The sequence below is a fragment of the Meles meles genome, chromosome 7 (assembly GCF_922984935.1).
Source record: "Meles meles chromosome 7, mMelMel3.1 paternal haplotype, whole genome shotgun sequence".
In the NCBI taxonomy this organism is placed as follows: domain Eukaryota; kingdom Metazoa; phylum Chordata; class Mammalia; order Carnivora; family Mustelidae; genus Meles; species Meles meles.
In genome coordinates this window covers 134,343,449-134,357,880 of record NC_060072.1, presented here as the reverse complement: position 1 = coordinate 134,357,880, position 14,432 = coordinate 134,343,449, and the positions used below count along the sequence as shown (strand labels likewise).

General features: G+C 45.7%; 1 protein-coding gene across 1 annotated transcript in view; it reads left to right on the top strand.

Moving 5' to 3' along the window:
• Positions 1–326: 326 nt before the first annotated feature.
• PRTFDC1 (phosphoribosyl transferase domain containing 1) overlaps positions 327–14,432 on the top strand; it is a 92,681-nt gene continuing 78,575 nt past the window's right edge. The window contains exons 1-2 of the mRNA XM_046011050.1: positions 327–800; positions 10,409–10,515. Coding sequence (XP_045867006.1) covers positions 753–800; positions 10,409–10,515 — 155 coding nt within the window. The 5' untranslated portion in view covers positions 327–752. The remainder of the gene's footprint in view (positions 801–10,408; positions 10,516–14,432) is intronic.

Sequence of the window (14,432 nt, the reverse complement as noted above, 5' to 3'; positions counted from 1 at the left end):
ACCCCCGAATGCGGGTAAAGAAAGGCCCTATTTCAGATTCCAGATCCTAAACTGCGGGCTTAGGCTGGGAAAAGCCATCACGGGGCTCTTTCCAACCCCGGGATGGGCGTTTCGACGGTTTAAAAAAAACAAAAAAACAAAACACATTCAGGAGAGTTTCGTCCACAGCCACACTTCGAGAACATCCCATATCGCAGACTCTTCCAAGGATTTTAGTTGGGATAAAGAGCGCATAAAAATTAGCAGGAAGGATTCAAAGACATTGTTCGCCTGAAAGCCGCGGACCACACAGCCTTAGGGAGGCGGGGGCCATGGGAACATTTTCTGTTGCTGTAAAATTCCAGCCGCGGGGCAGCCTCGTCCTCCCGAGTCCCAGCGGGGAGCAGCCAGGCGGCGGGGCTCCGGGGCTCGCAGACGTGCGGCCGGCGGCCGCGAGGGACGCGCCCCGGGCCTGCGCTCAGGTGGAGGGCGCGCGGCTCCGCAGCTGCGCCCCGTGCCGCCCGCCCTGCGCTCCGGGCCCGCATGGCCGCCCGCGCCCCGGGACCCGCCGGGGAGGGGAAGGCCGGCCGGGGGGACGCCGCGGCCGACCCGCTGGAGCCGCGCCAGGCGCGGGGTCCGCGGCGCGCGGTGCTTCCCCGCTGGCTGGCCCGTCCCCAGCCCCGTCCCCCCGCAGCCCCATCCCCCTCCCAGCCCTGCGCCGTCCCAGCTCCTGCCCGCGCCCTCCCTTCCTTCCCGCTTTCCGCGGGAGAAACATGGCCGGGAGCAGCGAGGAGGCGCCAGACTACGGGCGAGGCGTCGTGGTAAATGCAAACTCCCGATTTCTGGGCTGAGCCGTGCGCTCCCCGCTCTCTCCCCTCTCCTCCCTCCTTGGCACCCTCCATTTAGATTAAATGCCTGAAATGCATTCGCGTGAAATGCGGGCGGGCCCCTGCTTTGTTCTCCCGTGCCGGAGCGGATGGCCTCCCTGCTCCCTTCCCAGCCGCCCCTCCCCGCGCGCGACCTGACCGGACACTCAACAGCCCTTCACCCCTGTTCTTAGAGTCCCCCCCCCCCCACTCCGCGCCCCTCCCTACCCGCCCGGGCCAGGAGTCGGATACTCCGGCGCTGAGCCTGTGTGGTGCCGGGTCTCCACTCCGGCTAGCGAGGACGAGTCACCTCTGGGAGCGGGGCGGGTCCGTGAAGACCCTCGCGCGCTACTCGTGGGGGCCTCCCTCCCTTTGTGCTTCCTCCTGACCCCTCCAGCGCAGGCTTCCAGTTTTGTTTTCCAGAAGGATCCTGAAGCTCCTCGAGGGCAGCTAGTAATTAAAGTTGCTCAAATGGACGGGGTTTGAGCTTTGAAACGTGGGCTGGGACCCCGGGGTCTTTGCAGAAGATCGACACAGGCTAGAGCCTCTGGGGAGTCAGTCTCCTTTTGTCAGCGAAAGGGAAACGCTGCGGCCTTGACCCTTTGAGCGAATTGGAAAGATTTTAAAATATCTATCTAGTAGTGTGTCCGGATGGGAAGATGTGGGATGATGGGTTCCCAGACCAGAGCCTCTTTATTCCTGGGAATCCCTCAAAGAGTCAGTCGGAGGGTACCTATCCGTCAGTGTCCTGGAATCAAATCCGTTCTTGTCCGGTGGCCAATGGCCTCTGCTCCCGGCTCCTGTGTCAGGTGTGTGAGCAGGGGTGAGGGTGGCGAGTGGGGCTGACTCGCTACGTCAACACTTCTTTCTTCAGAGATCTGTGGTATTGGCAGAGAACCTGTCTGTGATTATGCATGGATTGCGAGTATGGGATTTGAAGTCTGGGATTTGGGGAAGGAAACACTGCACACTCAGACAGAACTCATCAGGTTGAAATGTGTCGCTCAGTTCTCAGTTTATCAGCAGAGCATTTCCGTCTTCAAGAATGAGGACTTCATTTATTTATTCTTTCCACACAGGTTGACTGTCCTGCCGGGTTTCCGGGTGGTGTTCTAGGCTCTGCAGATAGAAAAGGGAACCAGACAAAGCTCTGCCTTCACTGGGCTTCCATTCTAGAGAAGGGACACAGACAAGCAAATAAAGAAGATAATTTTGCATAGTGATGTGCGCAATGAAAATGAGAGTGATGAGATACAGAGTGATTGGAGGAGAGCTATGGCACAGAACCATGCTGTTTTTGCTCAAGTGGTCAGGAATCCCTCTTGGCAGTGATATTTGAACCATGACCTGAGGGGTGAATAGGCAGTAGCCGTGTGAACACTTGGAAGAAGAGGTACAGGGCACACCGATTGCAAAGAAATCAGTGTATCCTGAGAAGAAATCCTCACACCTAATCTATGCTTTAAAAAAAAAAAAAAATCACTCCAGTTGCCATGGAGAGAATAGTCAGATCTGGGGGTGGGGGATGGGGACAAATGAAAATATAACAAGGGAAATAAGTTCAGTTCTTATTCTGGAAATAAGTTCAGTTCTTGAGTCTGTAAGGCCTCCAGGTCAAGACGCACTGCAGGCGCAAATTCATATTTGCAACTGAGGAGAGTGATTGGGTAGACTTGGAAGTCTTCAGAAAGTAAAAAAATATGCTTGGCTTGGATAGGAAGGCACCGTGAAAATGCGGCAAAAAAAAAAAAAAAATTATAGGGGCGCCTGGGTGGCTCAGTGGGTTAAGCCTCTGCCTTCGGCTCAGGTCATGATCCCAGGGTCCTGGGATCGAGCCCCGCATCGGGCTCTCTGCTCGGCAGGGAGCCTGCTTTCTCCTCTCTCTCTCTGCCTGCCTCTCTGCCTACTTGTGATATCTCTCTGTCAAATAAATAAACAAAATCTTAAAAAAAAAAAAATTATAAACTGCTGTTATGTGTAGAAACTTGGAAATCCCCACATGTAAGAGGTGGAGTGTCCAGCAGAAATCCGATAAAGACACCAAGAATGACTAGAAAAGCCCGAGAGGACAGACAGGGTGGTAGGCATTTAGGGAAGGGAGTTTTGTGGAGGGGCGAGAGGGCCCCTTAAGAGCGTCAAATGCTCCAGGAAGAGCAAATAGGACAAAGATGGAAAAGAGGCCATTGTATTTAACAATTGCAAAGCCATTAGCCTTGAGAATCGTTTAAACAACCATCCCATCAGTAGAGTGGCTACAGTATAGCACTACTCTTTAATAATATATGCTCTTAGAAAAGAATTAGGTAAATTGATATGACTAATAAGACGGGCGGATTGTTAAAAATCTAAAAAGCAAATTATGAAAGAGTATAAATAGCCCAATCTATTAGTATCAAAAGAAGCTCTCTTAGAAGCAAGGTAATTTTGTGAGAAAGACGGTATGAGGCAGTGAGAGGACCTCCTGAGAGGCTGGAAACAATGTGTCATGGGGATGGCCCCTGCATTTATGCTATTTTCTCCGGTAGAGCTTGGCATTATCAGGCGAACTCAAGCTGGATACAGGTAGGGAAGGCAAATTCAGAGCGAGTTCCGCTTGCTGGGGAAGCCCGTGGCTTTCAGGGTAGAAATGAAACGCAAAGCTTAAGAAGATACCTATACAGGGAAAATAGAGAGCCCTCATGGATGGTTGCAAAGAAACCAAAGGGTAGGTTTAGGACCAGTCGAGAACGGGAGCAGGTAATGATAGTGAGCGTTTACTGAGCACTTACTATGTGGTTTCCCTGTATTATTCATTAACTCCTTGCAATGCCGTGAGGCAGGACTATAATGATCTCTGCTTTACAGAGGGGGAAACGGAGGCCCTGAGACATTAAGAAAATCCCCAAGGTCACATAACTAGCAAATGACAGAAGCAGAATTGAAGTCAGGGTTTACTTACGGTGCCACGGTGCCACGTGGAAAGCTCTGATTGCAGGGAAGTCCTTCCAAGGTGGGACTGTCCTGGGAGATCGGTGTGGGATAAAGATGAAGTAGTTTGGGTCAAGATGGTTGAAGGAGCCACCGGATATAGTGTCTTGTGGGATGATGGAGGCAGGTTCGGGGCTGTCCAGGAATGAGGCGCACAAGAAAATTCTGAGTTGGTAGAAACTTTGTGAAGAAGATGGTGGGGGGGGGGGTTTGCATAGAGCCAGAGGACATAAGCATAAAAAACAAGAAGTACGGTTGGTGCAAAAGAAGGGACTATTAAGACATTGAAGATGGCTGTTGTCTACAAATGCCTCTCTGTTGAATCTGGGAGGTAGGACATTAGTAGATTCTTAACAGTAAGCGGTAGGAAATGCTCATTGCCAAAAAAGAGTTGTAGACCCTGAGGTCAGAAACTTTGCTCAGGATTGAGTGGTCGGTTGATCTGGAGGCAGTGAAGTCACCAGCCCGTGATCAGCACATCTTTGTTCCCTCTCAGGGAGAGATAAAGATCTCTACTCACCTGGCCTTTTGGGACTGGGTTCTTAGATATGTTTTGTTTCTGCCAAAGCATTGTCAAGAGACGTAGTTAATACGTAGTAGTGGGTTTGGAAGGAAGAAGAAGAAAAAAAAATCTAAAATAATTGTTTTGTTTCTCTTATGGGTCTCCCCCTGCCAAAGTATTGGAGATAAGTAATCAGATAATCCATTTAAAAACCAACTTTACCAGGTTGGATGCGGAACCGGCTGCAGAGGAGGAAGGCCTGTGTGATAACAAGGTGTCATTTGGTCTTTATTGGTCTTTAGTCCTCTGGGAGTGGAACCTGGAGCCCCTGTTTTAGGGAATGGCTTCTATACATGGTCTCAGTGTGTGGTTTGAGCCGCCCATCACAGCATGCCTCCTTGCCTGGGCCAGTCGATGTTTGATGTTCCAGTGTAGGGATTCCTGGAAGCAGAGCTGAGGGAGGAGACTCTTTTCCTCCCTGACGGTGGAGGGGTAGATGCGAGCCTGAAAATTGGCAGCACCCGTGGTCACTGCCTGAAGGAGAGAGTGGGGCCCGGCCTGTGGGGCTCAGAGGCAGAGAGGAGCAGGGATTTGCTTTTTGTATGTGTTTCCAAACTACTTTTCTCCTTAGGTGGGGGGAGGACCTGAAAAATGCTGCAAGAAATATGCTAAGCAAAAAAATTATTTTTAATGGCTTAGAAGAAAGGTTTTTAATACACCTTCAAATGGGAAAAAAGAGATGCCGAATGAGTTCTGGGGTTTGAATTTTGTATAAAATGGCTCAGTTAATGTGTTTGTCACTTCCCCAGCCTAGCCTGCTTTGTGTCTTTGGACAGAGAAAGCATTGTTCTCACTAAACTTAGAGCATATTATCTGTGATACTGAAACTATTTAAAGATTTTTTGTTTTGATTTTTTAAAAAGCAGATGAATAACATAATTATCTACACTTCATAGCAGCCTCTGTTCCTTCAGCTTTGGGACTTATTTGCAATGCAATTTGCATGCACCATTAAGAATTACAAGGAGTAGGGGCGCCTGGGTGGCTCAGTGGGTTAAAGCCTCTGCCTTCGGCTCAGGTCATGATCTCGGGGTCCTGGGATCGAGCCCCGCATCAGGCTCTCTGCTCAGCAGGGAGCCTGCTTCCCTTCCTCTCTCTCCGCCTGCCTCTCTGCCTACTTGTGATCTCTGTCAAATAAATAAATAAAATCTTAAAAAAAAAAAAGAATTACAAGAGTAAACCAGTAGCTTCCCTTTAAAAAAAAAATTACTTTTTCTTCTCCATGATAAGTGAACTCTTTAATCCCCATCGCCTGTTTCACCCCCTGGTGACTAGCATTTGTTCTCCAGAATTAAAGTCTGTGTCTTGATTTGTCTCTCTCTCTCTGTCTTTATTTTTCCTTTGCATGTTTGTTTTATTTCTTAAATTCCATGTATGAGTGAGATCATATGGTATTTGTCTTCCTCTGACTTATGTCACCTAACATAATACTCTCTAGCTCCATCCGTGTTGTTGCCAGTGGTGAGATTTCACTCTTTTTTATGGCTGAGTAATATTCCTCTGTATATATACACCACATCTTTATATGTTCATCTGTCGATAGATACTTGGGCTGCCTCCTAAATTGGCTTTTGTAGATAATACTGCAGTAAATATTGGGATGTCTGTATTCCTTTGAATTAGTGTTTTTGTATTTGGGGGGATAAGTACCCAGTAGTGTGATTTCTGGATCGTAGGGTGGTTCTATTTTTAATATTTTGCGGAACCTCCATCCTGCTTTGCACAGTGGCTGCCCCAGTTTGCATTCCCTCAAGCAGTGCACGAGGGTTCCTTTTTCCCCACATCCCTGCCAATACCTGTTGTTTAAAAACCAGTAGTCTATCTCGAATCGTCTTTTTATCTCAACATGGAAAACTCAGTATTTCAGACTCATTGGAAAAAGGCAAGTTTGGATTACGGAACAGTTTTAGAGAAACGTATTTCTTCTAGTTTTAAATGTGTAACTTTAACTAGGGTAACAAGACATTGGCAAAATAGGTTGGAGGCCTATTTGTAAGTTAATTCTGTATTAACTGATTCTGTAAATTAATTCTGTTCTGTAAATTAATTAAGACCTTTAATTTGCAGTTTAACTCTTGATGTTTCAGCACACCTAGATGGTTAACCCTGGCCACATAAGTACTATAGACTAGAGGACAATGTGAGAGTTTTATTTCCATGATACATCTCACTGAATCCTCACAATAGCCATGAATGACTGGCAGTGACTCCATTTTATAGATGAACACACTGAGGCACAGAGAGTTAAAGCCCCAGGTGAAGTCCCACACTATAACCCCCCCCCCCACCACAACATGCACTGAATTTCTAAGTCTGGGTGCTTGACCACTGCACCAGGCCACCTCTGACGACAGGTTACCATGACGGCTCTTATCAATAGGTTCATTTTGCCATTTGCTTATCATTCTTCTCTTCTTTTTGACATCAGTTACTAGGCACTTATTATACATCAGGAAATGTCCTAGGAACTCTAAGTAAATTATCTCTCTCTCTCTCTCGTTTTGTTTGTTTTAAACAATAGACACGTATTTCTGATAGTTCTGGAACTTGCAAGTCCAAGATCAGTGTGCTGCTTGATTTCATTCGTGGTTAGGACTCTCTTGCTGACTTGTAGATAACTGCCTTGTTCTTCTCACTGTGTCCTCACATGGTGGGGGGAAGAGAGAGAGAGAGGACGAGGGGAGAGGGACAGGGGAGAGAGAGAAAAAAGAGAGTGAGCGTCTGTGCTGGAGAGCTCCCTGGTTTTTCCTTGTAAGAGCACTAATTCCATAATGAGGGCTCTACCCTCGTGACTTAATTATTTCCTAAAGGCTCCACCCCCTCATGTCATCACCATGGGGGGTTAGGGCGTCAACATCTGAATGGGGGGGGGGCACCAGTCCAGAGCACCGTAGACACAGCTTCCTTGCAGCAGCTCCTCAAAATGGGGCTATTCCTGCCTGCTTTGGAGACTCGCTGTTCTCTCTGAATCCTCACACCAAGCCTGACCAGAGGTTTTATTGTGTCTTACTCAAAGGAGGGGGAAACTGAGTCTCGGGCAGGGTGAGTACTTTCCCTAGCATCGCAGCCAGTAAGCATCAGCTCTGAGCTCTAGAACACAGAGAGGAATGTAGGCTCTGAGATGTAGCCAGAGCCGGGGTGGTGGGGCGGGGGGTGGGGGCGCACGGGAGGTTGGGGGCAGGGCAGTAAAGGATCTGCATGGTAGGAAGAATGGGCTCAGAAGAACTCTAGTTAATGGTGCCACCACCTGGAAGGGCTCCAGGAAGTGGAGTGTGGTCTGGAAGGGGAGCCAGAAAATGCCATGTACTTGAATGATCTCCCAAGGGCCTCATGCTGGTTGGGGTTCTTGTCTGGCCTCTACCGGGGCTTGCCAGGGGATCTTCAGCAGGCGCCTCACGTCTAGCCGGCGTTCAGGCTCTGACAGGGGACGGTGGTGTCAATGGTTACAGCAGGCCCAGGGAGGTCTCAGGGCCGGAAAAGAGAGTTGCTCTGTGCAAATTCAATAGTTGCACCCAGCCAATTTGCAGATAGAGGCAGAGCTTATGTGATACTTTTCAAATATGCAGATGGCACACACCATTTGGCCAACAGTCTGTCCCTGGTAGATACAGATTTCCAGAGCCTTCAGCCGTGGTGCTCTTGATGTAAGGAGGCAAATCGAGACAAATCAGTTTGGGCTGGAGCTCAGGTGGTATTGGGTAGTCTGTGGATGGAGAATGTGTCAGTCATTAACCCACTGAGCATTTTTGAGCACTTACTGTATTCCAGATCAGTGTTCCGAGTGCCGGGGTTTCAACCGTGACTCAGACGTGGTCCCTGTCAGAAGGCCCTGACGTTCTAGTGGGAGGAGACAAGACAAGAGCACACAGAGAGACAAACATGTGTCACACCCGGTGGGAACACATGCTGGGAAGGAAAGTAAAGCTGGGGAAGAGGGATGTAGAGATGAGTAGGAAAGAAAGGGGGTGCTATTTTCTCTAGGGGAACAGCTAAGTCCTCTCTGTGGAGATGATATTGAAGTCGGGGCTTGAAGGAAGTGAAGTGTAAGCCATGTAGAAATCTGGGGGAAGAGTATTGTAGGCAAGAGATAGAGCAGGTGCAAAGCTGTTGAGATAGGAGCATGCCTGGCATGTCCAAGGGTCAACAAGAAGAACGTGGCTGACGCACAGCAAAAGAGGAAGAGAGCGCTTGTAGATGAGTCAGAGAGGTGGCCCCCGTGGGCCACGGTGAGGACTCTGGGTTGTACTCCGAGAGAAGCGGGAAGCCCCTGAAAGAAGACGAGTAGAAGATGGCAGCCATGTTGGAACGGGGTGGGGGTGCCAGGGTGGAAGGCAGGGAGGCAAGTCTGACAGCTGTGGCAGTGGTCCCTGCAGAAATGATGGTGTTGTGGACTGGGAGGTAGCAGTTGGGATGCTGACAGGTGGTCCTGGTTAAATTTTGAAGGAACTGATGATAGGATTTGCCAATGCGTTACATGCGGGAATGAAAGGAAGAAGTCGACACCAACTCCAACATTTTGATCTGAGCAAGTAGAAAAATAGGTTGTCCTTTCCTGAGATAGGGAAGGGATACATTTGGAAGAAAATGCCCTTAGGTTTGGTTTGGCTGGCATTCCAGAATGCAGAACTGGGGTGGGTCTGGGTGGGGGCTGGACCGTAAGGTGCCCTTCAAAAACCTGAGCTAAGGTTTTGAGTCCTGGGTGAGGAAAAGGGCGGAGAGCTGGGGGACATGCCAGGATTAAATGAAGGGCAAATGGGTTCTATAACAAGATAAGACTGAGTGAGCCAGAGGCTGGAAGAGGCAGGAATCTTCTCAAGGAGCCTGAATGGGAGTCTTTGGAAAGACAGAGAGCTACAATGTTCCCGTCTATGAGGAGTTTGGGAGAGAAGATCAGAGGGTAGGAGCAGTTAGCAAGACTTCCAGAAATAAGTGAGGCCTGACCTGAGCTTCTGCAGGAGGCGGTTGAACTTGGGATATGGAGGGAGAGAGTGAGAAGGAGAGGATATAGGTGCAAGAAAGACAAATGAACAGAACACAGAGCTGGGAAAGGTCATGACTGGACTGAAGACCCAGCTGAGGATGGGAAGATGATGGTGTAGGGAACTGGGCTGGAAAATTAGGCTAGTTCTGCATGATGGAAGCTTCAGGTTGAATAAAGAAGTCTGATGGAAGTGTGCAGGAGTCATCAAAGAACAGGAACCCCCAAGACGGCCGTGGAATGAGTTGAGTGCTAACACTTCCCTGGTGTATCCTTTCTCAGTGATCTGAAAGTAAAAGTAACTCACCCTTCACCTTCATTTTCTCTCCCACATCTTTACTTTCCTTCCCAGCATAAAACTTTCACATCCAATGCTAAGCAAGGAGGAGACTTTAAGCAAGGATAGTACTCTGTTCATTACTTGAAAAGGCCAATTTTGGGGAACAATTTTTCCCGATTGGACTGACAGAAGTTCCCACCATAGTATATCATTCTGAAGTGTTGACTGTAATGACTAGACCACCCAGAGGTTTGTGTCTACACACTAATCCCAGGATACATGTACTTTAATAGGTAATCTTTCCCAGGCAGGTGAAGCATTTACAATGCATAGAAATGTAATAGCATAAGTAATAACATTTATAATAATGTATGATCAGACTGTCCATATTTATACGTCCATAAGTCCAATATACCTATGAACATAGTGTTACTTATATTCACGATGCTATATAATTTAGATATAACAACCATTAAAAACAATACTATCAGGCTAGCTGTAAGACATCAAGTGGATATTTCTCTGTACGATGCCAAAAGGTAGGAGTGGAATTCTCTGTTCCTTTTAGTCCTAGATCCTTTACCAGGTTTCGTGAAGCAAATTACTTTCCCCCACTGGGCTTTTCACAGGTTGACAGAATGTAATCTAATGTCATATTGATCGTCAGATCTCATCTCTGTTTTTAATATTATTCTTTTTTTTTCAAATGATACCCAGTTTTTACTTATTTATGTCTTACAAGGAAAATATTGTAACTAAGGTAATTTGACTTACAGATTATGGACGATTGGCCAGGATATGACTTGAATTTATTCACATACCCACAGCACTATTATGGGGATTTGGAATATGTCCTCATACCTCACGGCATCATTGTGGACAGGTGAGTGTTATTTCTTGTGTCAGTCTTGGTCCTGCCCTGGCTGGCCCCCTCTTATGTGAATCATATAATACACTTTACAACGCTATTCCTGAGTCTTTCTAGAAATAATTCTGTGCCAATACTTTTTTTTTTTTTTTTGTCAGACAGATATCACAAGTAGGTAGAGAGGCAGGCGGAGAGAGAGGAGGAAGCAGGATCCCCACTGAGCAAAGAGCCCGATGCGGGGCTGGATCCCAGGACCCCGAGATCATGACCCGAGCTGAAGGCAGAGACTTTAACCCACTGAGCTACCCAGGCGCACCGATATTTTTTTAAGGGTATATGGGAAATCTTTTTTTTTTTTTTTTAAGATTTTTATTTATTTATTTGAGAGAGAGAGTAAGAGAGAGCCTGAGAGGGGAGAAGGTCAGAGGGAGAAGCAGACTCCCCGTGGACTGGGAGCCTAATGCTGGACTCGATCCCGGGAATCCCGGATCGTGACCTCAGCTGAAGACAGTTGCTTAACCAACTGAGCCATCCAGCCACCCCTTGTGCCGATATTTTTAAGTTCTGTGCAGATACACACACACACACACACACACGTGTATATATATTTATATATATATATGTTATTATACATAACAGCCTCAAAATAACAATGTTCTGCGCAAACTGATAAAAACAGGGTTTGGGAAAGCATTGCTGTTTACCTGAGGACCTTTGTCTTGCATTTTTCACAGACGCTTGAGGTAACCAGGGATAATTAACAGGTGAACTTTGTTTCATGGGACACACCCCCGCAGCCCTGGCTTTTCCTGCAGCTTGGCACATATCTCGGATCAAGCAGCGTATTACAGATAGGCCAGTCTGTGCCCGATTATGGTTTCCAGGCAGTGGTAATGTTTTGGGAATAGGCCTATTTTCAACTTAAAAATATCTGCACAGAACTATTTCTAGAACACTATTTCTACTTCTCTCTGACCCGTCTATATAGAGATGCTTTAGCTCCTTCTTAGCCAACTGGCTTTCTAAAAGCCAACATTTTCTTGCCTGTTGTAAGCCCTTAAGTCACCATTTGTTTCTTGGTTTTCAGAGAGCATCCTTCACTTGAGCCCGCCCTAAGCATCAGGATTTAAAGGTCATACCCCTTTCACAAAACTGCCTAATGCCCAGACTATAATCATTCCATGTACTTCTGTTTTCCTGTACAAAGATCAAATACTTAAGCCTTCACATTTACATGGAAAGCAAGCCTCACAGTGCACTCCCAGGAACACAGAGACTCTTTAGACACCCAAAAATGGGGGCAGGAGAGGCACTGGGGAGTAGGAGCCGATCGAAACTTTGGAAACCACGCTACCTTTTGTTCTTAAACCATAGTACTTCTGCCCCTATTTTTTGAAAATCTGTTATAGCCTTCTGAGTTAATATTTAACTTTATGAAACAAGTCCTCAGCCAAAGTAAAGTTTGGAAAACACTAGATAGTCACTATTCCCAGGATATCATCTTTCCATCAATTCCTGTCCATAGCAAAAGGAAATGTCGTTCTTTCACTCCAAGATTTTTCCATTGAATAAGACTGGGATATTGCACGTCCTCTCAAACTATAGTATATTATTAAAATAAGGTCTAGTTTGGAGTTTCTCATGGCCTAAGATGGCTTTCCATGGAATACAAGTTGCAATTCTCAGAGGGAACAAAATGTTCTGTGATCAAAGAAACTTGGGAAATTTTGCACCTCTCAAATGGCCAGGTCCCCCTGTTAGCAATTTATATTGAAGATACAGAAATTCCTGCAAAAAAAAAGAAAAAAAAGGAAGAAACCGGCTTGACTTTAACAATTAAACCAATCTTTCTTGTGCAGTGAAGTCCTTGCATTCAGCATACCTCTTAATAACTCAGAGGCATTTTCCCCTTAACACCAGTTTGGGAACCCCCTTGTTTAAATAAATTTCTGCGTTTCTCACCTGCGTTTTATGACTTTAGTTAATTGCATCCTGATCTAGTACATGATTGGGCCCTGCTAAGACTACACGAAGCCAGTTCCCGGTACAGGAGACTTAACCAGTGAACTTGTTAAAATGTGTATTTTTTTTAAGCTCTCATTTATTCATGAGAGAGGGAAGCAAAGGGAGAGGGATAGCGATTCTGTGCTAAGCGCGGAACCCAGCGTGGGGCTCGATCCCTTGACCCCAAGATCTGACCTGAGTCAAAGCCAAGAGTCAGATGTATAATCCATTGAGACACTCAGGCACCCCATAAAATGTGTATTCTTATGTTTTTTATATCTGGAAATTCTGACTCAGTGGTCTGGGGTGGGGCCCAGGAATGACTTTATTAAGTGTAATTTACATACTACAAAATTCACCCACTATAGGCCAATGATTCAATGATGTCTAGTAAATGTTTATGGTAGGGCAAGCACAACCATCATTTTACAGTATTTCTATCATCCCCAAAAGTTTGTTTGCCTTCAGTCCTTATTCCTACTTACAGCACCAGAGAGTCACTATTCTGATTCATTTCTCTATAAATTTGTCTTTTCTGAACATTTCATATAAATTAAATCATACCATATCTAGATATTGATTTACCAATCAGTGGTTATTTGGATGTCTAATTTGGGGCTACTATGAACAATGCATCTATAAAAATTCTCATGTAAGTCCTGTGTGAATATGCCTGTTCATTTTTCTTGGATGGTTTCCTTGGAGTGGTATTCTGGGTTTCATGGTTAAGTTTAAGAAACTACCAATTATTTCCAGAGTGGCTGTACCATTTTATGTTTCTACCAGCAAGAATGAGGATTCCAGTTTCTCCACGTGGTTACCAACATTTAGTATCATCTGTCCTTTTGACTATAGCCATGCTCATGGATATATGAAAGTATCTCACTGTGGTTTTAATTTGCGTTTTCCTATTGTTTAGTGCACTTGTTAGCTATTTATGTTTTCTTTGAAGAGATGACCCTTGAAGTCTCCTGCCATTTTTACACTGGGTGGGTTGTTTGTCTTCCTATTGAGTTGTAAGAGTTCTTTATATATTCTGGATGTAAGTCCTTTACCAGATATATGATTTTTGAATACACCACCCCCCATCTGTGTCTTGTCTTTTTATTTTCTTATCTGTATCTTTCAAGAAGAATGTTAGATGAAGTATTCTATAAATGTTAATTAGGCAGTTGAGTGATGGTACTGTGTGGTTCAACTATATCCTTAGTGGTTTTCTGACTGCGGGATCTGTCAAAGACAGAGAAGGGTATTGAGATCTCCAACTGCAGTAATGGATTTATTTATTTCTTGTAGTTTTGTCAGTTTTTTGACACTCTGTTGTTAGGTGCACGCAGATTAAGGATTGCCAGGTCTTCTTGGCAAATTGACCTCTTTATTAGTATATAATGCCCTCTTTATTCCTGATAATTTCCTTGCTCTGAAATCTGCTTTGTCTGAAAGCAATAAGCTACTCCTGCTTTCTTTGGATAAATGTTAATATGGTATGTCCTTCTCCATTCTTTTACTTTTAATCTATCAGTATCTTCATATTTATAGACAACATATGTTAGGGTCTTTTTTTGAAAATCCACTCAGTCTCTGTCGTTTGATTGGTATATTTAGATCATTCACATTTAAAGTGATTATTGATGTAGTTTGTTTAATATCTACCATATTTGTAATTATTTTCTGTTCATTGCCCTTGTTCTTTGGTTTTGTTTTTTGGTTTTTGGGTTGTTGGGGTATGGTTTTTGTTTTTTTTTTGTCTTCCACTCTGTGGAATCTGTCCTCCCCACCCCGCCTGCCATGGTATGTGGCCTCCGATAATACCCAGTTTATTTTTCTTGTTTTTACTTGTAAGCCTCACTTACTAGGACTCACCCCTGTGTCTGAATAGTTTAGTCTTCAGTCTAAGATTGGTTAGAGATTGTACTCAAGCACCTCAA